Source organism: Aulostomus chinensis, chromosome 17 (genome assembly GCF_037954235.1).
Source record: "Aulostomus chinensis isolate RoL2024-O1b breed Wild chromosome 17, RoL_Achi_v1.0, whole genome shotgun sequence".
Classification (NCBI taxonomy): Eukaryota; Metazoa; Chordata; class Actinopteri; order Syngnathiformes; family Aulostomidae; genus Aulostomus; species Aulostomus chinensis.
In genome coordinates, this window is record NC_141336.1 from 9,962,625 (window position 1) to 9,989,429 (window position 26,805).

Genomic DNA, 26,805 nt, shown 5'->3' on the forward strand with positions numbered 1-26,805 from the left:
CAAATTGCAGAATAAGACTTCACATGAAAAATAAGAGCCCACATCGATTCTTATGAAGTACTGTCACAGCTGTCTTTTTAATTGAGTAAAGCTATCAGGTCATTAACAGTCGATCCATAGCGCAGTAGATCTCAGACATCTGGATTCCTCTTGTACATCTCGTAGGCAAACTCTTCGATGTGTGTGTTGTCTTTGCAGACGCCAATAAAATCGATCTCTAGCTGGAATGGACCATCGGTTTTATCTCCCAAGGTAAATCCTATGGTGTTAATCTGGAGATAAAGCAAATTTCTTTTAAAGGAATTTCATACTAATACACAGTAAGTATATTTAAAAAAAAACAAAAAACAACATGCTGACATTTGGGAGATATGTATATTTGCCATCCTCCCCAGAGCCAGACAATAAGATCTAAGGCATTTTCTTGTGTGTTAATTAGACAGATGGGACCAGGTAGTTAACAGCACAACAGATAGTGGATGGAAACCGGAGCATATTTGTTAAAATCAAATGCACTTTTCTACATGAGTCTGCAGTTATGTAACCATGATTGGACAAAATCCATCGTCTTCCTATTATTCCTACATTAAGGGTCGCGGGGGGGGGGGGGGGGGGGACTGGAGCCTATCCCAGCATCAACGGGCGAGAGGCGGGGTTCACTCTGGACAGGTCACCAGTCCATTGCAGGGCCAACAGACAGACAACCCACCATTCACACTCACATTCATACCTACAGTCAATTTAGAGTATCAATCAGCCTAGATTGGACAAAGTATTTATGGAAAAAAGGAAAGAAGATTTAATTTTAGAACCATATAGGAAAGTAGTTCTGATTCCAAACTGGTGTATGATTTCATAGCAAATTTTATGCACAACTTCTGTTCTATTAACACAGTTAAGGATGTTTTGGAGAAAAGTACTTGATTACTTTTGACTAGGATATGCCATCATCCACTATACTTGCAGTTAGCTGTTCTTTGTCGGTCTCACCTCCTTAATGTAGTACAGAGGAGAGAAGGCTATCCTATCCTATCCTCTGAGGAGGGTAGATAAGCAGATTTACCAAAAATATTGACTCATTCTTTTAAGCAGAGTTACATTTGTCATACAGGCCTGTTCCGCCATTTCATTGCAAACTACTATGCTGTACCTTGTCCAACCAGAGAGTATGCTGATGATCTTGAATCCTTCCACGATGTGTGAGGAAGAACTTTGAAAAGGGTATCTGTGAATGAAATAGTTTCATTATTGTAACATAAGTAAAAATATTCTACACACTTATTAGAACATCTGGAGGGATTTTTTTTTTTATTATTATACCTTGACATCTTGCCAGTAGGGTCCTCCTCGGGTATACATGAAGTAATTATATAAGTCGTCTTTCTGGTGAGAGAAGTATTTTTCTGTTGAAATGGTGATCATCCATGGTCGACCATCGCCACGTATCCGCAAATGCAGGGTGTTGAAGCTGGACCAATCCTGGGGTTTTTTTCTGTCAAATGAAGCCTGAGGAGAAAAAACCTTGAAGTTCATGTTTGGCGCAGCCATCACAATGGCCTCAACAGACCAATAAAATGAAGAAGCTCCAGACCCACAGCTGAATGAAGTAGAATTTAGTGGATGTTTAGGTGGCCAAATACTCCAGCATTTCTTGCTACGTTCCGCAGTGGTTGGGACAGTACAGTACCAGTCAAAAATTTGGACACATCTTCTCATTTGGTGGTTTATTTTTATTATTTTCTTCATTGTAGATTAACAATGAAGGTATCAAAGCTATGTCCGAATAGATATGAAATTATATAGTAAATAAGAGGTGTGAAACAAAACTGAAATTCTTATATTTCAAGTCAAGTAGCTCAAGTAATTTGATTACAAAAATTCTTCGAGGTAGCCTTGTTTAAATCTGAGCTGTACTTTGTTTTGCACGTCAGGATGGGCACTGACATTTGGTATTAAACGGCTGAATTATTTAAGACCAGAGCATTGATAAGCTGAAGTTTTGATATAATTTATCATTGCACGGCTGCAGCGTCTCTCCTGTCTGTGTCAGTGCAGTTCCTACATTCATGTGGTACACGCAGAGGTCAATGTTTTTCTGTAACCCTGTCTGTGTCTGATTTGTTGACTTTCTTCATCTGCAGGATATTTTATAGTCACTCCAAAACCCAACTTGCGTTGTTTTTGTTTTCCATGTATAAATTCACCCTATACCTGAGTTTTCACTGCAAACAGATGTATGTGGACTCCACTGGATGAGACTTGTTTATGACAGAGTTCATTAAAACAGTTGAAACTAACATGACGGTGAATGACATTGACATTCTCCAGGAGGAGAGGAAAGACAGACAGATCACTCACTCATCAATCACGGATGCTGTCGTCCTCTCGGACTGATTAAAAAAAATTAAAATGCCAAAATTGGTCACAAGCTATACCTGAGTGTCCGCACAAATTGAGTCTTCGAGTGTGAAACACTAAAGAGTGGAACATCATGCTGTTCATGGTTTGCTGTCATTAGTTTGACAGAAAGACAGAGAGGGTCATGTCTAGAAGGGAACCCTAGACCTGTGAAAGATCACACGAGTTTGATTATTTTAGTATAAACAATGGACACAAATCTCAGGAGAGTTGTGCAAATAAAGGAGTTACCTTCTATACGGAGAGTCACTGAAACACTGATCACTGACCTGTTGTTATGATGCCATGTGAAGCCCTTTGAGACAAACTGTTTGTGAAAACGGGCTATACAAATAAAATTGCCTTGCCTTGCCTGTTGTGAAGGAAAAAGTACTTGGATCATTTACTTAGGTAAAAGCACGAATACTACAATGTAAAAATACCTAATTACAATTAAAAATCTTGCATGTAATTGTTCCCTTTTTTGTTGAAATGTCCATCCATCCATTGTATTCCTGTAAAGGGTCGTGGACCCTGGACAGGTCACCAGTTCATCGCAGGGCCAGTTCATCGCAGGGCCAACACATAGAGACAAAGAACCATTCATACCTATGGTCAATTTAAAGTATCAGTCAGCCTAGTCCCCAATTGCATGTCTATGGACTGTGGGAGGAAGCTGGAGTACCTGGAGAGAACCCATGCAGGCACAGGAGAACATGCAAACTCCACACAGAAAGATCCTGTGCCCGAGACGGGACTCAAACCCGGAACCCTCTTGCTGTGAGGCAACAGAGCTAACCACTGCACCACCGTGCCGCCTTTGTTGAAAAATCAACATTTTTATTACTTTTGTTGTACTTTAATGGCTCTTATTGGTGTTTTGGGGTTTCTGAATACACACATGCAAACTCATAAGAGGAGAAAAAAGGGGGCTTGATGGTTAACCAATCCCGTGTTGGATCCTGTTTGTACTGTAGTAAAAAGTAATAAAAAAGTAAGTAAAAAGTTCAGTAAAAAGTAAAGTACAAACAGTAAAAGTAAAGTTACTGTACTTAGTATTTTTTATTAGAATTTCATACTTGTCCATTTAGAGACTTGTCTTATTTTCTCTTTTGTATAGTATCATTGCTCTTAAATAAAGCAAAAGTAATCGTAACTCGAATTATTGCCAAAATCATCTATAGATTAACCAATTACTAAAAGAATCTATAGCTGCAGCCCTCAATTAGTACAGTATGTACGGTGGCTATCCACTGTCTTCCAAAACTACTTCTGCAAAACACAACTGATAATCTCAAACACATTAAGAAGGCAAGGAATTCCACAAGTTTAACTCTTCTCAAGGCATACTTGTTACATCAACACTATTCCAGCTGACGAGATCATGAAGCTGAGTGTGCGAAGCTGTCATCAGAGCAATCGGTGGTTAAACTGACAAATCTGAAATATAAAAAATATTTTGGTTTGTTTAAAACTTTGTTTGCTATATAATTGCATATTTATTCTGTGATAGTTTTGATGTATTCAGTATTAATCTACAATGAGGGATAATAAAAATGAAGAAAAAACACTGAATGAGAAGGTGTGTCCTTTTGGATTGGTATTTTATCGTTAAAGTTTTTATAGTTAAAGAAAAAACAATATGATTGGTGTGGTGATGTATGCTAGTCACAAATCATGTTTAACTTGCTGGAAGAGAGAAAAAAAGATTTCAAAATACAGGAAAGCCTTGGTAGCTGATAAGAAAAACATTTGAAATGTTATTTACTTCCAAGCCAATTAATAAGTTAATGTGTGACTCTTAAAAGGAAATAACAGGTGAACACTTACCAGTGGTTGTTGAGATCGCATGGCGCAGTAACCACTGTAGCGTGTTTCTCCATCCTTCGGCGGAATAGAGCTCAAAATCCCATACAGAAAACAGGTATTATTATTATTGCCAAGCTTCAAGTGAACTTCACTTTGGCCTCCTATCTCCCGATCTGACGAAACAGTCCATTGCTTCAGGCTCTCTGCACCTCTGAACTCCCAGATCACCCGATTTTGCTCCAACATGTGCTCCAGAATTGGTTTCCCTTCTGGACCAACCCAGCGTCCAAAAAACTCATTTTTCAGAAGTGTGAAATGTTTCTTTATTCCATCCAAACCTTTTGAGAAGTCAAATTTGATCTTCTGCCATGGGAACTTGTCTTCTTTGGGCTGGCCAGGCCGCCTGTATTCACCCTGAATCACTGCTCTTCTGGGCACTGCGAGTGGATTGATGGAGGGGAGGAGCTGATGGTGGTAGTGGTGATGGATGGAGCTCAGCAGTATCACTTGACGGTGACGGAAGATATTTGAAAGGGACATCTCAGTGTTGATCTGTAGGATTCATTTAAAGGACACATCACATATGAACATACAGTTATTACACAAGCATGTGATTTGATGAGTAAGCTTTTTAGAATTACAAGAGGACATCCATCTATCCATTTTCTACCACTTATCCTGTTAAGTGTTGCTGGGGGCTGGAGCCTAGCCCAGGAGCTTTCAGCGTGAGGCGGGGCTCACCTTTGACAGGTCGCCAGTCCATGACAGGGCCAACATATATAGACAAACAACCATTCACTCTAACAGTCATAGCTACGGTCAATTTAGAGTATCAATCAGCCTCGTACCCTCTTGCATATCTTTGGACTATCTTTGTGTGAGGAAGCCAGAGTAACCGGACAGAACCCACGCAGGCACAGGGAGAACATGCAGACTCCACACAGAAAGATCCTGAGCTTGAGCCCAGAGGCAGCAGTGCTGCCCACTGCAGTGCCTTGCTGCCCTTGCAAGAAGATGTGAATTTTAAAAACTATTATCCTTGTTTTGTGACAATTTAAATTTTAACTACATCACTTATGACAGACTTCATGCCTAGGGCTGCAACTAACCATTACTGTCACAATTGAATAATCTGCTGATTATTTTCATAATGACTGATGAATGCTTTATTCTAGAGCAGGGGTGGGCAACCATGCGCCATGTAGGGCCGTGTGTATGCAGGTTTTCCTTCCAACGGAACACTTTAACAGGTGATTCCACTGATTAACACACCTTCAGCCACAGAGGAGTGTTAATCAGTGGAATCACCTGTTTAAGTGTTTGGATGGAAGGAAAACCTGCATACACACGGCCCTCCATGGCATATGGTTACCCACCCCTGTTCTAGAGTGTCAAGAAAACCCAATTTCTCAGAGCCCACATATAATGTTCACATTGCCTCTCTATCCATCCATCAGTCAAAAACCCCAAAACAGTTATTTTTTCTCATTAATGACAAAAAAGCAACATATCCTTATTTTTTTAGTCTGGAAACAGTAAATGTTTGACACTTTGCTTGAAAAGACAAACAGTTAATCATTTATAAAATAATATAATTTCCTTTCAGTCTACCAATGAATTGTTGTATTTCTAAGTGTGTTTATCTGTCTATGTATCTGAATTGAAAAATATTAACCGCTACAAAAGACATTTCAAGAAAATGTCAAGCACTGTTTGTCTGAGCTTCGCACAAGCAGAGTTTGGGTGAACGATTGAGTTATTTTAGCATTTCCACCATCAAGTAAATTGTTATAATAATAAAGTATTTTCTAAAATAATCTTGCACTGTGTTTAATCTTTTAATTATCTGCATGATGTTTCAGCGATATAACAAATTAATCTCTTGACAAGTTTCTCAGGAACTGACAGCTGATTCCAGGTTAGCATTATCTGTTGCCACTTACTGTAATCGTATTCTTTCAAATTCGTCTCGATCGAAGCATTCAGGCCGACTTGTTTATGCTGATTTGCCAGTGAAGTTATCTTTATAGAGTTAGTATAGTAGGTATGAGCTACAACAAACTAAAAAGCTGCTCATTCATATTTGTGTACACATCCAAGGTTAGACCCAACGGATGTAGCTGAGCTGCGTTCAACAAAAAAACCTTTACGCTTTAAAAGTGACGCATAGGTGCCAGTGAAACACATGGGCCGCTGCTTTACGGGATTGGCGAATCGTGAATGTACCCCTTGTGCACCAAGTCTTTCGGTCCTGACGGATGCACTCATTATTCACACATGGTCCCACTTTCTGCTTATCATCGAAATATCTGGATAAGTGGCCGCATTTTGGTCATATCAATGCTTGTAAATAAATTGTAACAAACACCTGCATTAATATTATTATTTCTGAATTAAAGAGACGTTAAATGTCGCAAACTATCGCATGCCAGTAAGACCGCGCATGCTCAGTAATGCCTTTGTGTGGCTCACTGCAGCGCCAACTAGCTTGATAGCAACAACAGCTAGCCTCAAACATAAGACGACACAGCGATTGCTAGCAGGTTAGCTGTGTAGTTAATCATGGTGAATGTAAAGAAGCGGAAAGGTCGAGTCGTGATTGACTCTGACTCAGAGGACAGTGCTAGCGACGATAATTTAGATCAGGTACGTGCGCATTTTTCAAAATTTGTCACGTCCTATCACTTATTAAGTTGTCAACACTTTGAGGTGAAGCTAATGTGTGCTAGCTGGTTGCGCTTAGTTTGGCCTCGCTGGGAAAAGCTTTAAGCTGGGCCTGTCATGTTTACAGTAACTGCCAATCACATAATTCCTAAAGACAAACAATAACTGGTGTTTGTCGCATGTAAGTTGAGGGTCGACATGATATTACGCTATTTGTCTGAACACGTAACAGTGCTCCTTGAAGCCTTGAAGTAGCTTGCTAATGTTAAGGTTACATTTTCATAGGCTGCACTCCGTGCTAGCAATTGTGTAGTATGTCCTCACTTAAGTCCCGCGCTATTGGCCTTTTGCAAGTTTGAATAAGTAAATAGACTGAATGCAGTAGAGAACATTTGGCTACTTCCATCCAAAATATGTGCAAAAAGTGAACTGAAGCAGTAGCAGAGTCGCACTTGATTTAACTGGAGAACATTATCTCGTGTGACGTCATGTGTGCGGAGTTGAAATGCTATTTCGGTGTTGTTGTCAAACAAGCGCTGGCAAGTTGACTGTGCTGCTCCCCTCTCAAGTCTGCACGTCTGACGATTTGCACTGGAACAAGGCTTTGATTCCGCACGTCACCACTAGATTACTGTATAGAAATATCAAGAGCAACTCAGACGTGTAGTTTGTGTTGGTCAAACATGGGTAGCAAATAAGGGTGACATGAAAGGTTGAAAAAGTCTATTGCATTTTCTTGAGAGATTAAATGCTTATGGTAATGACTTTAACATTAAAGTTATGAATTTGTGGCCACTTATTTAAGTTGTTATCACAGTAGAGATGGACTGCACGCTTGGTGTACAGCTTCGCAGTCTCTGACAGCTTCATCACTGTTTTTGTCACTGCATCTGCAATGGGGGCCAGGACATATTGAGGTATTGCACCTCAGTCAGTCGGTCATTTTCACTCATTTATGGACACAAAGTGCCAAACATTGGGATTAAATAATGTCAGTGAAGATGCAACGCTCCGATGATGTCTCAGTCTGACAGTCCTGAAGTCCCTCAACATTGTCTTTACTAATTTTTCTTCTTTTGTTTTTCAAAATAAACCTTTTCCATAAACTGCCCGCTTAAGCTGAAATTAGTCAACATCTTCATTTGATCTTGTTACTGATGTAACTTACCATGATAGTAGTTAAAGCTCTCCTTAAAAAAAAACCCAGTATACCCCAGGCATCTCTAATATCCATCCAATGTTAAAACTGCCATTTGTCAGTTTTAGAAAAGACTATGGCAGAACAGTAAATTAGAAATTATCTCTTTTTTTGGGGGGGGGGGGTGTCTTAGGACAGGTTTTAGGATGGAAACAGCGCTGTATACTATGAAATGAGAAAAATGCCATCTCTACCCAGAATGAAAAGAGCAAGAGTTACAGGATGCATTTTCTCACTTTCAACCATCCTCTCATTTTCAGGAGCTGTTGTCATTGGCGAAGAGAAAGAGGGTTGATTCTGGTGAACAGGAAGAGCCTGTTAGCAAGCCTGCAGCTTCGACTGACTCTGAGACTTCTGACAGTGATGATGAGGTATGACAATCTAAGTATATACTGTTTCCTTAACCAGATATATTGTCATCTCAAAAGAATAAACCATGATAATATCAATTATAAATGATAACCCAAACAACCCTCTATCTAGTGGACTGTGGGTGGCACTAAAGGCAAAAAGAAGGTGAAGCAAGGGAAGGGGTCTGAGAAGAAGAATGCCACCAAGAGAAAAGTTAATAAAGCTACAGCTTCTGGCAGCTCAGATGGCGACAGCTCAGCTGAGAGTTCTGCACCAGAGGAGGGTAGGTGATTTCATGGTGCACATGGCCTACAAAACCTGACATTTTCCAGACCAAATTATTGGAGATGTTTCCCTCTGAAGAATTTGAAGCATTCCAGAAAATATTATTTGAATTCCATGAAATTCTCACATTATATTTGGGCCATGTCATACTTGTCATCTTGGAAGAAGCAAATCTTCTCCTGCCCCTTGATGTGATCCTGCTATTGTAATTTATTTCATCAGGTGAAGTGTCTGATTCGGAGAGCAACAGTTCATCATCCAGCTCAGACTCTGACTCCTCTGAGGATGATGTCTTCAGGGATGGCTATGATGATGATTTGATGGGAGATGCAGAGGACAGAGCTCGACTGGAGCAGATGACAGAGAAGGAGAGAGAGCAAGAGCTGTTCAACAGAATTGAGAAGAGAGAAGTGCTGAAGAGACGGTCAGTAGTGATGATGGGATATAGGAGTGTATTGGTATGAAAATGGGAGCCTTTGCTTCAGACTAATTTGGATTTCAAGAAGATGAAGACAGAGATGAAACCTAAAACAGAACTGAATAACTGGACTATTTAGGGATTTTTCTGATTCAGTAATGTGATTGGAAATTCCATGTGCCAATCAGCACATTTTAAACTGATTAGAATCTGGAGGAAAAGTTTTTTTTGTATGTTTAAAAAAACTATGGTAATGCTCACATTTTAAGGTCATTGGGGGTACTAAGAAATAGCCAAAGAGAGCAACAAGGGCACAGTTTTAAGTTACAAAACATCAATGTTCACTATCACATATGTGCCATAAACATCCTTATCCTTACACAATTTACAGCAGGTAGGCAAGTAGTAGTAGCAGCAAGTAATGCAGGGCTAATGTGAAGCTGATGCCTCAAGGTGGTAAAAATATCTGCGCTTTGGAAGTAATTTAGATTGGAAAGTGAAAACACTGCTTGAAACATCTGCAAATTGGGCATTTCACATGGTGCTGCATTCTACAATATGAATTTCAAATACCACCTTAAAAACATGTGGCTCTCTTGCCTTCTGCCTGGCCAGCACTTTACAACAAGCTTCAATACCATCTAAATATGTCCTTTTATCAGACGGGCCAGCTTTTTTTTAACACGGACATGTAGATTTGTGCTGGCCCACTGATAAGTTATAAAGATATTTTATTTGTTTGTGTACCTGGTTTAAAACCAATGCTGCACAAACTGGAGTTGTGCTCAGAGTTTTATATTGGTGACTTGTTATTTAAATGAAATTAAAAAGCCTGAAGAGACAACTTGGATACAGGCTTTTTTCCTCCTAAATGCTTTGTAGAAATATCAAATCTGGACTCGGTACTGGCAAACACTGAAAGTCAAATGAGTAGGACTACAGGGCAAAAAATGTCATCGGGGCATCCCTACGAATAATAATTACACACTACTATAACACTGTCGTGCAATCAAATGAGAATACATCATTTATTCAGTCAAGATCTGGTTTGATTTCACAGGTTTGAAATCAAGAAGAAGCTGAAGACGGCAAAGAAGAAGGAAAAAGAGGAGAAGAAAAAGAAGCAGGAGGAAGAACAAGAAAAGAGGAAGCTATCTCAGGTTCAAGACACACAAGTTGTAAGTTCTGATTTTTGGACATGTTTAACAATTTTGTGAACATTTTTCCACATTTTTGCTCATAATTAAAGGAGCCTTTAGAAATGTGAAATAACTGGTCTGCTGAAGTTTCTTTTTCATATTGATAACTCTTCTCTGAATAAAGATCACATTGCTCTGTTTTTCTGTTTGTGACTGAAATGTTCATCCTCTTCCAGGTTATGTCACACAACAAGGAGAGACGGTCAAAACGTGATGAAAAACTTGACAAAAAATCCCAGGCAATGGAAGAACTGAAAGCCGAACGTGAAAAGAAGAAAAACAAAACAGGTTGATATAAAAAAAAAAAATTTAATTCTTATTTCTTTTTTGATTGTCATGAATGCTCATCCTGGTGATGTTTTATTTCTTTGGTGAGCAGCGGAACTGCTGGCCAAACGCCAGCCCCTGAAGACAAGTGAAGTTTACTCTGATGATGAAGAGGAGGAGGAAGAAGATGATGACAAGTCATCAGTCAAAAGTGATCGAAGTTCACGCTCTTCGTCTTATGATGATGATGAGTAAGTATCAGTTTTTTTCAGTAGTTTAAGCTGTTGAAACAAGATTTTCACTGTTTCATGTAACCTTGATGTTGTTTGTCTTACAGAAAAGAGGAAACTCCACCAAAGTCGCAGCCTGTTTCATTACCAGATGAGCTCAACAGAATCCGTCTGTCCAGACACAAGCTGGAACGCTGGTGTCACATGCCCTTCTTCGCTAAGACTGTGACCGGCTGCTTTGTGAGGATAGGGATTGGCAACAGCAGCAGTAAACCAGTTTACAGGGTACGTTTGTTTTCAGGGTCATGATTCTCATAACAGCAATACATGCCCCCTTATTGTGGTGACACTTTTTAACATGCCATACAAGTAGTCTTGTAAACGGAACATGCCAGAAGCCACACAAGAAGATAGATACCCTTCTCTGTTTTCTGTGTATACATTAGAGAGCTGAGACCAACACAGACAAGCCGACTGCTAGTCAGCTAACGCAGTAATGCAACTCAGGTTGGGCAAAACATTTGCACCTGAACAATATTTATAGATAACTTAAAGAGAAACTGCTATTACTTATCGCAACTGACTTTGTAAGAGAAAATGAGGAGGATTACTTCTGGACAAACAAAGATCCTGGATCTTATCTGTTAAAACCAGTGTACACAAAGGAGACAGGCCAAGATAGAGGTATGCTACACAGCCCTTTTACTTTTACTCACTGTGCTAAGCTAAGTAGCAGCCAGTTGGTCTCAGCTCCCTAATGCACTCCTTGTCTGGCTCAGGGGAGGATGACAAATAAGCATGTATCTTAAAATGTTGGCATGTTCCTTAAAGATAAATGAGGCTTGATGGCAAACAAATTTTCTTTGATGTCATTGAAAGGTTGCTGAAATTGTGGATGTGGTGGAGACAGCGAAGGTTTATCAACTTGGATCAACACGAACAAACAAAGGATTACAACTAAGGTATTAATACAATTAGACACATTGTACATGGAAGTTCTTGAAGTTATTAAGAATAAGTCTCGATCTATCATACTATGATCCCTGTTCCCGAATAGGTGACATTAAACAATATGTCTTCCTTAGGCATGGCGGTGACACACGGGTTTTTAGGCTTGAGTTTGTATCAAATCAAGAGTTCACAGAAAGTGAGTTTATGAAGTGGAAAGAAGCGGTAAGTGGACCTTAACGTCAAAAATACTTTTTACATGCATTGACTGAGATATGGCAACAAGACCATGCTTTGTGCATTCTCTCATGTACAGATGATGGTCGCAGGAATGCAGGTTCCAACTCTGGATGAAATCACCAAAAAAGAACAGTCCATTAAAGAAGCTCTGAACTACAAGTTTAATGATAAAGACATAGAGGATGTGAGTCCCATTCGCTAATTGGTCATTAATTTCTGTGCTATCACAGATGATCCATTTCCGCCAAAATGTTCTTCTCTCTGCTTTTTTCTAGATTGTGAAAGAGAAAGACCGGTTCCGAAAAGCACCACCAAATTATGCCATGAAGAAAACACAGTTACTCAAAGATAAGGTATGATAACAATGTGGTTTATTGATCATTGTCTTTGTAACCTATTTAAATGTGAAATGACTGTCAACCTAACATGACACGAACATTTGATACTTGTCTTTGCTGGATCCAAAATGTTATGTTTGCTTCTTTCATTGTGACTTGAGGCCATGGCGGAAGAAAGTGGAGATGGTGACAAAGTGAAAGTGATCCAGGATGAGCTCAATGAGCTGGAGGAGAGGGCAGAAGCACTTGACAGACAGAGGACCAAGAACATCTCGGCCATCAGGTTGCCAAGATATTTATGAATCTCTGCAATTGCACATTTTTATAAAATATAACATTCCTAGTAGCAGACTTTATAGTCATGTTGCAAAGGTGTGGTTTTTTTTTGTTTTGGATTTTTTTGTCTCTGTGCCAACAACTCTGTGACCAGAGGCATTATGTTTTCTGGCTTGTCCATCTATCCATTCCTATTGAACACATGAACACTGTACCTCAGGGGCAGCTGGAGGGAATTTCTTCCAATCTGACACTAAATAGTTTTGATGATCAAGATGCAAAGTTACGCATGTCCATTTCTTGTGAACACAATATCTCAGGAATGTCCGGAGGAACTTCATTACATCTGGCAGAAACTTCTACTTGGACTCTTACAACTTTTCAAACGTCACTGTGATGTCACAAAACACCTTTTTGACTAAACCTAAATTCATATTCTTATTAAGACAAAATTGTACAAAATGGTTTAAATTAGATGACTCCTTGACCTTTGCCAAAAGGCACTGTGACATTATGTTATATGATACAACAGTTATTGCCATCATTCAGTGGCACAACTTGGAAACAGAAGGCAATGAGTTTCTTACAAAAATGAGACCCAGATCTGCTTTTTTGTGCCTTAAACATGAAGTAGGAATATATAAGAGCAAGTCTGATATTACTCCAAAATATTATATCCTTGTTTTTCAGTTTTGTAAATATGACTGAACTTCTCTTTTTAACTACCCAGTTATATCAATCAGAGGAACAGAAGCTGGAACATTGTTGAGTCTGAAAAAGCTCTTGTGGTAAGTGTCTGTCTTTAGTTTAGCTGCTTGGTTGATGAATAACACTGCGAGGATTAGACATTTTGGGGATAAGATATTGAGACAAAACATTGATTAGTGCATTCGGGAATTAGATATTTGTAACAAACCTAAAACATGAATATCGATAGTGGATCAGTTCTAAAATTCATATTTGTTTGCACTATAGAGATGCGGTACTCACAAGTGTTACTCTATTATTTACGTGATGTATTAAACTGCTACTACTAATTCATAACAATTTCTTTTATGTTGGTTATATATGGCACTTGTCACCATCTGTGTGTGTGTGTGTGTATGTGTGTGTGTGTGTGTGTGTGTGTGTGTGTGTGTGTGTGTGTGTGTATGTGTTCAGTCACAGCAGTTTAGAAGGTGATAAGACTGCTGTATTTCACAATAATATTACTGAGTGTTTTTGTAAATGTTCTATTAAAGAAGCGATAACACAGCAGTAAATCAAGTAGTGTTGCCAAGCTTCCACCTGTCAAAATGTGAGGTACTAAACTTAAATTTGTAAATCAAACTGTGGCTCCCAGTAACTTAACTGTTTCACGTACCCTCCTTTAAAATGTGTGTAATCTTACAGGCTGAAGGCCAAAATTCAAAAAACCAACAAATGGATCCTTTCACTCGACGACAGTGCAAACCCACCATGGTGTCCAATGTAAGATGTCTATAAATATGGAATGTAGTATTTTAAGTATAGGCAGCACAGATAAACACAGCTCAATGTATTTACAATGACTTCAACCTGCTCATCATTCGTAGGCCAGAGACCCGTCAGTCCATGCAGCTATTCTTGCCCACTTGAACCAGAAGTATGGCTCTGGGTCAGGGGCAGATCCTGCCAGTGCAGAGAAGAACAAGCTGGTAAGTAGAGGAAGTAAAACCTGATACTCACAAGCCCAGTCCTGTCTGTGAGGTGTTCACTTCATTTTTTCACATTTACGAGATGAGAAAAATGCTGTAATCCTGTTAAGAATCAATTCCCATTAAGGGGAAAGGAAACGGCATGTTTGCTTCACTGTCACTGCCCTGCTATTCCACCTCTAATGCATATTGAATTAGTTCTGTTTTTCAGCCATCCAATAGTAGGCTGTTGATCTTTCTGCTAAATTCTTTACCATACAAAAATGTAGGCTGCTGGCTGTCTGGGTGGAAAAATGACAGCTTTAAAGGAATATTTCACCCAAAAATGAAAAAAAAAAATCAGTCATTATCTACTCACCCTCATGCTGATAGCATGTTGGGTGAATTTTTTTCAGACCCCAAAACATTTTTGTAGTTTCATATTAAAAGGTGTTTCTGTTCTCCCAAATAATTGAAGTGAACAGAGATCAACTGTAAATTTACAAAAATATGAATAAAACCATAAAATTCCACTCTGCTGGTCTGAATTCATCCAAGTATCCCGAAGAATCAATTTCCCAAGTTGTTTTGAAAAACATTACTAATGCCATTTTTTTAGCCTCATAAAAAATGTGGCTTCATGACTGAGAATTCCAGTCTACAATGAGCCAAGATGTTACTGCAACATCTTTTCCTGTGAAACTCCAGCAGTGTTTTGTGGACATAAAACATTTCCCCAAACGTCCATCAGCATGGTGGTGAGTAGATGGCTTTTTTTTTTTAGTTTTGGGTGAACGATCCCTTTAAGGCCTCAGTATTTTTTGTTTTGTTTTTGCTTTTTTGATGTTAAAGCTTTGGTGTGGAACATTTGTCACACGTTTGTTCTTCTGCAGGGTTACTAAAAACAACACACGCTCACTCCATCTTAAAAGTTTCAACTGTTAAATTGCGGATAAATTGGCTGTCGAGCATCACGCAACTGCTGCAAAATGACTCATTTCACTTTCAGGATTTGTTCCATTTTTATTTGAAAGTTTTTGAAAGTCTCGAAGAGCCACCCTACAAAATATTTATCCACTTTCAAGTTAGAGGGCTAACCCATAAAGCATGCTCAGTATGAATCCTCATGGCATTGAGGGAATGTTGCCATAGATATAAACTCCACGTATAGGGATTTACCTGAGGCGATGAGCATTGTGAGAACTCATTTGGTGAGGGCTTGAATGAAAGGGATGCTCCTATGTCTATATGTGAATGTGAAGAACATAACATTCTGCCTTTGCGAAGGAAAATAATATTTTTATTTGAATTATCTTTGCAAGTAAAGATAATGAGAACCCCAACTGGACTTGAGTGATTGGTCTTATCCTTAGTCATTCAAATTTGTTCTGTTTTTTGTTTTGTTTTGTTTTTTTTAAACAGGGCCCTGCAGACCCAAAGGACAAGGACGTTCCCAAGCCAACCACTGACCTCTCAGAGGACTTGTTTAAAGTTCATGATTTTGACGTTAAGATTGACCTACAGGTTCCCAATGCAGGTGAGAGAATTTTTCTTTTCATTGACTGGGAGAGGAACAGGATACAAAATTTAAAAATAGATGATTTAATGGCAGTAGGAGTAACTAATATTGCTCTTTTCTCTGCAGAAGCAAAGTCTTTGTCTGTGAGCTCCAATGCTCTGCCAGTGAAGGACGGTGCGCCCCGAAGGTCCCTCAACTTGGAGGACTACAAGAAGAGGAGGGGGCTGATCTGATGGGACCAGACCCTCATTAAGAAACCGCAATGCATGAGAAATGGGTTGTGAGAGAGAGAGAGAGAGAGAGATAAAGCGTGTCCTTGAGTGAGTGCAAGTGTGTCTTTGAGTGAGAGATTTTGTGTGCGTGTTTGAGAGAGGGAGAGAGAGAGAGAGAGAGTGTGCGCGTGTGTTTGTGTGTAATACAAGAGACATTTTATCCGACTATAGAGGAAATACTGATTGAGCAACATTTTTCTCTAAGGATTTCTTTTGGAGGAAACCTGTCCAGTTTTTTTTTTTTTATTACTTTTGCATTATCACGCTCATATACTGAGTTGTGTTTTTTTATGTATTTAACGTCTCTCTTGAATCTTCTGGAGTCAGTTGAATTTTTCACCCCATCTTTTTTGACTCTGGGCTTGTGGATTATTACCTTGAACAAGGACACTAAACTACCAGACAGAACACCCAATGGAGTTGACCAGCTTGTCTGTCATCAACAATGAATGACTGTTTTCATTCTTCCTCCTCCCTAAATGTGTGATCATCTGAATATAACAGCCTCATGGTTTTTCACAGTGTATCATCTGCATTTCTGACTTGGGACGCTGGCCCTCCATTTGTCAATTGTTTAAAAAAAAAAAAAAAAAAAAAAGAATACTTGGAATAAAATGTTTGGTACGTAATGACTGGACATTTATCACTTTTTAAGTCTTTGAAACAATCAGATTCAAGAGGACTCATGTTTTATGAATGGTTAAAGTGTTGCTTCATTTCTAGTATCTTGTTTGGTTGTTTAGGGGATAAGTCCCTTGTCCTTTTCTCCCAGAGCAGGTTCTATTTGTAAGCGATTGTTAATAGTCAGTTCCCGTATTGATGTGGCATGCCATGTAAATATGCATTTTGGAGTGAGCGCAGGAAAAAATAAAGAGGCACTGTTTTATAAAAAAAATTTGTGGGTGTTTTATATTAAAAGTGAGTCTTAAATGCTGCAATTTTTTTCAAAAGAAAAATTCAGTTATATTAAAATTTCATTTTACATGGGTTAATACCGTAAGAAATAATCATACCTATAGAAATGTATTCTTATTAAGCAGCAGATATTCAATATATTATAATCACTGGATACGTGAAGCTTCTCCATTGATGTTGACAAAAAGTAAACAAGCCAGGTTGTAGAGTGAATTTGAAGGTTAATTGGTTTATTTTTGATCAGGCTCCGCCGAAGCCACACTGTTTTGAGGTCCTTGCTATAGAGTTTCTTCCTGGTCCACGTATTGAGATCGCCAACCTCTTAGTACATAGACGATGAAATTTGACTATTATCATTCAGACCAGTTTCCCCTTTCATGTTCACCCGATAAACCTTGGAGATAGCCAGGAAGGCTGTGACATTTTGGCATTTGGACGTCGTTTCAAACGGTAAGCTAATGTAACGTAGCTTCCCTGAGCTATTAAGCTAGCTAAACTTAGCTTCAACGTATATGGAGTTTACCCTGAGCCATTTGTGTTTACATTAGATTTATACTACTTGCAGACAAGCTGTTAAAGACTCCTGTAACATCTGTTTGTTGTCATTTGGCTGTTCAGAGCTAACTGTTGAGAAATCAACTTAGTATACTTGCTATAAGAAATGGTTAATGTCTACTCAGTTCCACCTGTTCTGATGTTAACAGATTATATCATATTAAAAAAATATCTGTCCACATTAAAGTGCTTTTATGTGAAGCTTCAAACTCAGGTCAGGGTTCAAATCTTCTCTCTGTTGAGTTGTCTTTTTTCCACCAATAGAATGCAAAATGTCTTGGTTTGCTGACTTTGCTGGGAAAGCTGAAGATTTCCTGAACAAAATGGACAAGGGAGCTGCTACTGCTCTAAGCAAAAATGAGTCTAGACCATCCTCCTCCACGTCATTTTATGATGGAGACACACCTGTTGAACCTGAACACAACTCTGAAGGGTACAAGATCAATACAGCTGTAACACATCATGTTTTTGAGTCTTCCCAACATGGACCAAGCTACATCTCTGCAGCAGCAAGCAACATAAAGAAAACTAATGCAACTCCGGTGGCTTCCACAGCTAGCATTTCCATCAGCCCCCCTGCATCAGCAGGCGATGCTCCTAATCCTGCAAAGATCTCCTCTGGCTTTGTGAGACCCAGAAAGAGTGAGCAGGATGTGGATGACGATATGCTTTTTGACTTTTTGAACAGCTCAGACCCGCCAGCAGGAAACAAAAGGGACTCAAAACGAGAATTTGCTAAAGTGTCAGTCCCAGCTACAGATTCCAAAAGTGCAACACCTCCCCCCTCTATCATCCCCTCAGCCCCGTCTACACCCCCCCCCTCAATCCATGGCGTATCACGGGCCTCAAGCCTCAGCTCACTGTCCGCTCACAGCATCAAAACATCAGAGGAGAGCTCTGCTAAAGAGCAAAGCCAAGGTATGAACCCTTGAGGCTACTGTGATATTAATGAATACTTAAGTGCATTTACCAATGTTTTATGTATGGTGTCATCAAGTATTTGCTTGGATTGCTCCATATGATGTTCCCAGTTTTTGTCCTGTAGTGCGACGAATAATGTGACTTACAGTGCCAGAAAGCAACAACAGAAGCTACAATTAGAGCTAGATTTGCTCATTTCAAGTGAATTTCTGGCATTTACATTTCTGTGTGGTAACATGTCCACTGTCACAGACACGCCTGATAGTTCAGACTCCGGCCTAACTGCCACTCAGGAGGCCAGAAAACTGGAGCCTCCTTCCACAGGGGAGCCACAGAGCCAGGTCCTGTCCAGCCTGCGTTTGGAGAACCAGCTCTTGCGTAGTGAAGTGGCCTCGCTTAACCAGGAAATGGCTTCAGTAATCCAGAGAGCAAAAGACTTGCAAGATGGTAAGAGAAATGACAGAACAGGACCAACTGTGGTCTACTCTTTTTTTACTTATCTCTTTACTGATTTTAATCTACTCCTGTAGAACTAAGGGATGCCCGACAACGTGCAGATAGGTGGAATTCAGACCTGTCACAGAATGACCGGATGTTGCGAGGACTGCGGTCACAGGTTGATGACCTGACAGAGGCCCTCTCTGCCAAAGATGGTCAACTTGCAGTCCTGAAAATCAGACTTGATGAGGCTGATCAGCTGCTGAAATCCCGCTGTGTCGCACTTGAGGAGGCGCAGAAGGAAAAGTTGAGGTAAGATCTTTACGATCATATTTTGAAGTAGTGATCAGATACAGCTTTTTTAAGAAATGTTTTAGACTCAGCTGTACTGTTTTTAGAATCATGCAAGACCACACAGAAGGCAGCAGCATGCACACCCAAGCTCTGGAGACAATGCAAGAAAGGCTGCGTGAGACTGAGCAAGCTGTTAGGAGGGAAGAGGATAGTTATCGGCAGATGCAGGTGCATCATCTCTCCTATGAATATGATGGTTAAGAAACTCGTCTCTCATTTAGTTATAAGGTTTGCTTTTGTAAAATACCATTTCTTTTTATTTGCTCAATGAAAAGCTCAATTCTAGACTGAAAATGATGAATTTTTTGCCTAGACCGAGTATGCTGGCCGCCTGTCCAGATTGGAGGCTGAGCGACAGACCCTGGCAGAGACAGTGATGACAGCAGAGAAGCGAGCAGCAGAGGAGAAGCTCAGGGTCGATGACCTCCAACAGCAGCTGAAGAGTGCCAAATCTGCTGCTGAGACAGCCAAGCTGGAGTTACAGGACTATAAGCACAAAGCCACACGCATCTTACAAGTAATGTTGACTGCCACATGGCTTCAACAGAACCACAATTTTCACTGGTATCACTTGCATGTATTTGAATTTTGCTAGGCTAAAGCTAACTATGTAATCATACCTAATTTTTGCTTTCTCCTTTCAATGTGTCCTTTTTGGGATGTTTGTATTCTTTTTGTTTATCATTACCTCTCTTTTGTGTTCATGTTGTTTCCTGTTTTTTTGTTGTTGTTGTTATTTGCTTTTTTTATTTAGTCCAAAGAGAAGCTTATCAGCAGTCTTAAAGAGGGTTCTGGTCTGGATGTTCTGGATGGCAGTGGAACCCTGGCTCTTGAGATGGAGGAACTACGTCATGAGAAGGAGCTACAGAGGGACGAGATTCAAAAACTTCAGGGGCAAGTGCTCACGCTCCGAACAGAAATACAGGTGCGTGCACGCGCGTATGCAAAAGAGAAAGAAAGGATTCATCTCTGATGAGGAGTTACTTGGTTTGCTTCATTAACAATAAAAAAAACATTGTTTGGAATAATTTGCATGTTTATTAAGCCTCTTCTCACACCCATGGGTGGGGACAAAGAGGGCAATGACAGCCTGTATCAGCACCATAGACAGTGGTCAGTCAGTCAATCATTCCTCCTCCTGTGTGAAGGCTGTTCTCATTCATGGTTACTAGGTACACATACCCAAAGTAATACAGAATAATTCATATATAGCCCACAAATGTTTAGCTAAGGGAGAAGACATCAGGAAATTTTCAGCCCATGTTCTGATGAAAAAAATAATCTATTTATTGTGGGTTTTTTGGACATTTGCAGGTGTGTTTGTGGTGACTCAACCAGTTCCCAGTTGGGCAGTAGCGGGGCTTATGAAACCCTGGTCATCACTAGGGGTGGGTACCGAACTTCGATACTTTAATAGCACCGACCAAAATGCCTCGGTACTACCGGGCACCGAAAATGTCCGTGTTTTTCGGTGCCAATTTTCAGTACTTGCAAGGTAAAAAGCGAAGCTCTGATAATACTGCCGGTGGCAACTCTGGCGACGAGTGGTCTAGGATGGTAGAGGAAGGCACCGCCTTACTCTCTCTTTGATTGGCTTACCCTGATATCCTAACTGCTAATGAGAGGTAGAGTAAGACGGTTCATGACTTCACCATCCAATGAACATTATACTTTGCTTCCGGTAACATGTGTTACACATCTGTGTGTTTTGTCACCTGCATGTGTATGAGAGAGACGCTAGAGACAGTAAGAGAAGAAATGCCACCGCGGTCAAAAGTGTGGCTCCATTTTATTGGAATCGACGGCAATAGAGCGCGATGCAATATCTGCAAAAAGGATGTCGTGGCAAAAGACGGCAACACATCAGATTTGATGAAACACCTAAACATGTAATGAAAGGTGTAATGTAATTTTCTTTACACTCATTTTTTAAAATCAAATTGCTACCGAAAAAAGTACCGTACTGCAACCGGCACCAAAATCAAGGTACTGGCACCGGTACCAAAAATTTTTGAAAGGTACCCAGCCCTAGTCATCACGAATAGTTGCACTATCAAAACCACATTGATTAAGTCTGGTCTTGGTTGGTTTGTGCTTTACTGCATACAGCCACAGGAAAAAAGTTGGTGATAATTTAGAGGCTTGCGTAACCCTGGTACAAATGTTGTCATTTACTAGGATCAGAGATTTGTTTGGTGATGCACCTGTACAGGTTAGAAATATTTTCTCCTCAGGATTTGGAAAGTCAATCACTAACAGAGGCAGAGACATGGCGTGAGCAGCAGGTGCAGTTACAGGAGCAACAGGTTTCACAGAACCGCGTCAAGCAGGAACTTGAAGCTGAAGTTGAGCGCTACAAACAGGTACGATGGAATGATAATGTGAATTCTTCAAATTCAATGTATTATCGCTTTATCAAATATTTATACTTTATGAAATATTTTCCATTCTTGTAAATCATAGGAGCTGCAGTACATAGAAGAAGAGCAGCATCGGACCAAAACTACCCTGCAGAGTCGCGTCAGGGACCGAGAGGATGAAATCCAAAAACTCAGGAATCAAGTCAGTTCCATCCTACACATGAAGAAGTGTTAATGATTTCTATATCAGTGCTCCTGTTTGGCATGTTTGCAAAAATTCTAGACATCTTCCATCTACTATGTATTATGATACTTCTTTACTTTTCCAGTTGACCAACAAGTCTCTGAGCAGCAGCAGTCAAACAGAGCTGGAGAATCGGCTCCACCAGTTGACAGAGACACTGATCCAGAAGCAGACCATGCTGGAGGCTCTGGGCACAGAGAAAAGCTCCTTGGTCTTCCAGCTGGAGCGTTTGGAGCAGCAGCTGAAGAATGCCCAGGGTGGTCAGAGCGGAGGGCCCACCATCAACATGAGCAGTCTCGAAGGAGCAGGTGGGCCTAATTTCAGTTCATTAGATCACAATTGCATATGTTTTGGTGACCGAAAGACTGAACTAAAGATATGTATTTTTTTGCATGTTCTGACTTTCAGGGGCACGTCAAAGAAACACACCAGTCTTATTCAGTGATCAGGAGACTCCAGGCGTGTACGGGAAAGTGCGCAAGGCAGCCAGCACCATTGACCGTTTCAGGTAAACCCTGGTTAGTGTTTTTCCCTCAGTATTACTTGCTATGATTGTATTATTTGTATTGTAATATAAATATTTTCATAATTTCAGCATAAGATTGGGGATCTTCTTGAGGCGTTACCCTATGGCCAGAGTTTTTGTTATCTTGTACATGGTAAGTATTTCTTTAAGAGTTGTTGTCACTATCACTTTACCAAAAAAAATGAACAAGGGTAAATGAAATGGACAAATAATATTTCAACCTATTTTCACAGGCTGTGCTGCATCTGTGGGTCATGATTGTTTTACTCACGTACACACCTGAAATGCACCACGGCCCTCCGGATGGAAGAAATCTTTAATTTTACATTTCACTGTTTTAGGATGTTTCCTCTATGTCTGGATGATACACACTGCTGGAGTATGGGTTCTGGGACCTGGACATCCCTGTTTGCACAGATATGCTATCAATTAAAGGCAATTCCTTGGATTTATTTTTCCATGTTCAACCGGTGATATATAGCTGAAAACTCTTAATGTATTGGTGGTGATGAATGGATATTGAAATAAAAAATGATCCCCCAACTATTCTTCGTATCTCCTACTCAGAGATTGTATTTAACATTGTAAAAGTTTTAATAAACTAAAAGAAACAACATATTCTGGCACTTTTGTAAAATTTTGATGCTGTTTTAAGGACACTGTTGGCCATAAAACTTGAACACTTATGAGAAAGTATCCGTCAATTCTGTCATAGAGGTCTCACCAGTGTGGCATGACCCATGTTGTAGAATAAAATTCGGATCCATTTTCACTACCGTTTAAAAAAAAATAATCTGTCTTTCAAATGTCCCATGAACTTTATTGAATGACGAAGTTAACTTGAAATAACATAGAAGACAAAATTTTAGTGACCCTATAAAGGAAATTGTTCTGTTAAAAGTCAAAGAATGTCAAAAAGCAGATGAGCTGATCTACAGAACAAGATCATCGATAGGAACACAAATGTATGTGCAATACATGAAAAGAAGTACTGAAAGACAACAATAAAGACAGGAGAAAGAAAAGTGTAAAAAAAAAGTGACTGCAAAAGAAAGTTTTATAGTGTTTATCATGCAAAGGTGCATTATACATATTAATGGTAGCAAGTAGGAGTGATGCAATTTTCTATGTAAGAGCTATTAAGTTTGTTAAAAAAAATTAGCCTCTGTGGTGTTATTAATAAAAGAAAAGAATTGATTTTTTTTATCAGGATTTGAGGACACTTTTAGTCACTGAGTTACCCTAGAAGGGTGTGCTAAGCAATGAAGCATTGTGAGTTTAAGTTAATTTAAACCAAAATTATTTGTATTATGCAGTTGAAGCATAATTCATGTGCATAATATAAAATAGTGTGGAGACACAAACAGTACAAAATATATATTATAGCAGTAAACATGTTCAAAGGCAGCCCTTTGATAAGAGGAGGCCAGCAGGTAAAACAAAATCCTAGTGCTGCTGCTGATGATGACGACACTTTAAATAATCCAATGGATGTTTTGATTTTGCTGTTTTAATGGATTTAAGTAGAACTTATTTTTGTGTTTAAAAGTACTAACGTGACAATTTTTATAAACTCATATATTTTTATCGAAGCAAAATTACTGAAGAAACAAAATTTATTACTGAAAAGACAAAATTTCAAGCCATTATCATTAACACAAACAAAAGCTCATTAAATGCGCGTAAGACAATATGTGTTTCGTGGGCTTCAAAACTCCTGATGCGCCTTTAAATTGTTTTTCCTCCAGCATCCCACAATGCACTGCGGTCGTGCGCTGTGTCCACGTCAAACCTGACAGCTAGCGCTGTAGCCGAGCTAATAATGGCTGCATCTGAGGTGGCACTTTATTCCGGTAGCCGAATCGTTTAGACCGCCTAAAAACTGCAAAAAAACCAAAAACCTATCATTTTGATATACCGCGGGTGACACAGTCTCCAGCACAATGCCGCCGTCTAAGGCATTAGCTGCGATATAATGTCGCCAGGCTAGCATAGGTTATCAAAATACCTCAGGCGACTGATCAGCTGTTATTAGCCGATGTTTGAGCTAAGTTAAGTGAGCGTATGGGAGTTCGAACCTTTTTTGAGACCGAAGAACAACGTGGAATTTGAAGTTTGTACTGTCTATGGGTTGTAGAGTTCAGCTTTAATGACCAAGCTAACTTCATCAGTTGTCAAATCAAAGCTAGGCTAGCCCTCCTTGTCCTCCCTTTGTTTTTGTTTGTTTTTATCCCACCTGAAAATGTCATCGTGGTTGGGTGGTCTCGGCTCCGGCCTTGGTCAGTCCCTAGGCCAGGTCGGCGGGAGCCTGTCTTCTTTCACGGGACAGATATCAAACTTTACCAAAGACATGTTATTGGAAGGAGTGGAAGAAGTAGGGGGTAAGTGTTTGTCGCCACATCACCACACAGCAAGCAAGACTCAATTTTCAGTTACACAGACAACACTCTTGTCCCGCTGATTCAAACAAATAAACTTTGTACACTTAAACTCGTTATCATTAGTTGATTGCTTCTTCGTCTACCTTCTAATAAAACACCCATCATGGGTACCTTGTGTATCTAGTGTCATTAAATACCGAGTTATTGGTGTTGTGGAGAACTTCAAGACCTTCTACTGTCATTAACAGATTAAAAAAAAAACATCAATCTTCAGGAATCTCTAAAATAATGTAAAATGTAGAGTATCAGCTCAAGAATATGTGAGACATATGCAGAAAAGTGGCTGCTGCTTTGTATTTTAGGTGTGTTGCTTCATGAAGATTGTTACATATTCAACTGTCATCAAATCAGACACTGAGATAAGCTTATGCTTCAGAGGAGACATTGACTAACACGCACAAAAAACCCCAAACTAACAGCCTTGCCATTTATATTGGCATGTAGAAATGTAGACTCCTAAATAAGGTCTTGCTGCCTCAGAAATTCTTCCTTTCAACAAATGTCAAAACAACTGTAGAAAAACCAAATCTTTAAAAACTACTCTATCATTGACACTTGTTGCCCAACTCATTTGAGAATGAAGGAATGTTTGTCATGAAGTCCTACAAATTAATGACAGTTAAACATTTTGTTTCAAAATATTCCTGTTGTATGGATTAGTAAGAACACGTAAATGTTCCACACCAAACCCACCTTCCTAGAGCTCCTCTGTTGAACTTGAATGAGTGAATACTTCTTAAAGCTCTGCATCCCAAAATTCTTTCACCAGCAGTGCAGCTCTCAGCCTCAGAATTTTATAGCTGTGCCCAAAGTGTTTTGGTCCTCAAAAATATGATGAAAAAAAATTCTAGTTTTGTCTTTTAAACATGCTTTGGTTAAACTTCATATGTCAAATTGATTTTTTGATTACGGATTTTTGTCTTAAACAAATTCAAATATTTTTATTTGAAGGAAACAGATGTGTATGAAGTTGAGTTTTAGAATAAAAGTATAAAAGGTTTAAAAACATAATCACACATTTTCTGAAACTTAGGTAACAGTCTGAAGGCAGCATTGAGGAGTGAGGATTCCCTGATCTTATCTCAGATATTTGAATTTGTGCCATTTATAGCATTTTTAAGGAATCTGACCATTTTATTTAACTTAATCTCTTACATAGAGCTGCATCAAACTGATAAGTCAGTTGAAAGAAATATAATGACTAAGATAATTGATCGTTTGTCTTTCAGGCAAAAAGGCTGGTACTTTCTTCAATACAACAATTTATTTTGTTAATGACAGAAAATGAGGCATATTTGGATTTGGGACTGAATTTTTGGTTACTTTACTTAAACACATTTTAAAAACATGAAGGAGAAATTAATATTTCTCAAAGCAAAGCTACTCAATGATTACACTCATACACTGGATTTATTTTATTGATTATAATACACTCGAAGTTGGTCCTGGGAAGCTGTGTAATCCACGAAAATATTAGTAAAAGACTGGAACATTCTATTGGCAGAAACCAAATTTTATATTACTTTGATCAGGACCAGGGTGAATAAATGAAACAAATTGCAGGCTTTGTTTTTGGCTTTGGATTTAAATTGAGTCATGTTAAATTTCGAATCTGTTATTTCCTTTTTGAATATTATTCTTAATTTTAAAGTACACGAATGTATGGATTGGCATGGGTTGCTGCTACCATGAGCATTTAAAGAAATCATAGTGCAGAGACTATAAGTTTTATGTCAAAAATTTTCTATCACAAGTGATAATTAAATCTCAATGTGGTATCCATCTGAAGAACATAGGAAGTAAGTGATAAAGCAATTTCAGAACAAGAACTTGTTTCTTTGTCATGTGAGCTTGATGAGGTAGATCTGGTTATGACTAATTCATACTGCAGGAATAAAAAGAAGTCTAGTCCAGGTTCTGTTTAAGATACATTGAAAATTTTATTTCAAATGTTGGAAATCCACATTATCATAAATATGAATTAA

General features: G+C 39.2%; 4 protein-coding genes across 6 annotated transcripts in view; 3 read left to right on the forward strand and 1 right to left on the reverse strand.

The window, feature by feature from the left end:
• Nucleotides 1-54: 54 nt before the first annotated feature.
• ndufaf1 (NADH:ubiquinone oxidoreductase complex assembly factor 1) lies at nucleotides 55-6,686 on the reverse strand. Of its 2 annotated transcripts, none has more exons than XM_086182020.1 (5): nucleotides 6,150-6,686; nucleotides 4,228-4,758; nucleotides 1,321-1,506; nucleotides 1,151-1,225; nucleotides 55-272 (listed from the first exon to the last, which is right to left on the reverse strand). In XM_086182020.1, the coding sequence occupies exons 2-5, from the start codon at nucleotides 4,744-4,746 to the stop codon at nucleotides 132-134; spliced, it is 921 nt and encodes a 306-aa protein (XP_086038146.1). In that variant the 5' UTR covers nucleotides 4,747-4,758; nucleotides 6,150-6,686; the 3' UTR covers nucleotides 55-131. The 2 variants fall into 2 exon arrangements, with proteins under 2 accessions (XP_086038146.1, XP_086038145.1); XM_086182019.1 differs by lacking the exon at nucleotides 6,150-6,686 and adding an exon at nucleotides 5,055-5,286.
• Nucleotides 6,675-16,941, forward strand: rtf1 (RTF1 homolog, Paf1/RNA polymerase II complex component). The gene is made up of 18 exons (XM_086182017.1): nucleotides 6,675-6,852; nucleotides 8,329-8,439; nucleotides 8,552-8,702; nucleotides 8,927-9,128; nucleotides 10,183-10,300; nucleotides 10,498-10,609; nucleotides 10,701-10,839; nucleotides 10,926-11,103; nucleotides 11,698-11,780; nucleotides 11,904-11,991; nucleotides 12,083-12,190; nucleotides 12,282-12,359; nucleotides 12,506-12,627; nucleotides 13,351-13,408; nucleotides 14,013-14,090; nucleotides 14,195-14,296; nucleotides 15,698-15,812; nucleotides 15,921-16,941. Exons 1-18 carry the CDS (start codon nucleotides 6,769-6,771, stop codon nucleotides 16,025-16,027), a joined length of 2,034 nt encoding a protein of 677 aa, XP_086038143.1. The 5' UTR covers nucleotides 6,675-6,768; the 3' UTR covers nucleotides 16,028-16,941.
• A 304-nt stretch (nucleotides 16,942-17,245) lies between these two features.
• On the forward strand, nucleotides 17,246-22,995 carry golga5 (golgin A5). Of its 2 annotated transcripts, none has more exons than XM_086183260.1 (13): nucleotides 17,246-17,431; nucleotides 17,801-18,454; nucleotides 18,710-18,904; nucleotides 18,988-19,207; nucleotides 19,294-19,417; nucleotides 19,563-19,766; nucleotides 20,004-20,174; nucleotides 21,484-21,612; nucleotides 21,713-21,811; nucleotides 21,939-22,161; nucleotides 22,262-22,361; nucleotides 22,449-22,512; nucleotides 22,613-22,995. In XM_086183260.1, the coding sequence occupies exons 2-13, from the start codon at nucleotides 17,809-17,811 to the stop codon at nucleotides 22,697-22,699; spliced, it is 2,262 nt and encodes a 753-aa protein (XP_086039386.1). In that variant the 5' UTR covers nucleotides 17,246-17,431; nucleotides 17,801-17,808; the 3' UTR covers nucleotides 22,700-22,995. The 2 variants fall into 2 exon arrangements, with proteins under 2 accessions (XP_086039386.1, XP_086039387.1); XM_086183261.1 differs by having other exon boundaries at nucleotides 22,721-22,995.
• Nucleotides 22,996-24,157: 1,162 nt separating this feature from the next.
• The window catches only part of trip11 (thyroid hormone receptor interactor 11), a 28,650-nt gene continuing 26,002 nt past the window's right edge, over nucleotides 24,158-26,805 (forward strand). The window contains exon 1 of the mRNA XM_086182341.1: nucleotides 24,158-24,760. Coding sequence (XP_086038467.1) covers nucleotides 24,622-24,760 — 139 coding nt within the window. The 5' untranslated portion in view covers nucleotides 24,158-24,621. The remainder of the gene's footprint in view (nucleotides 24,761-26,805) is intronic.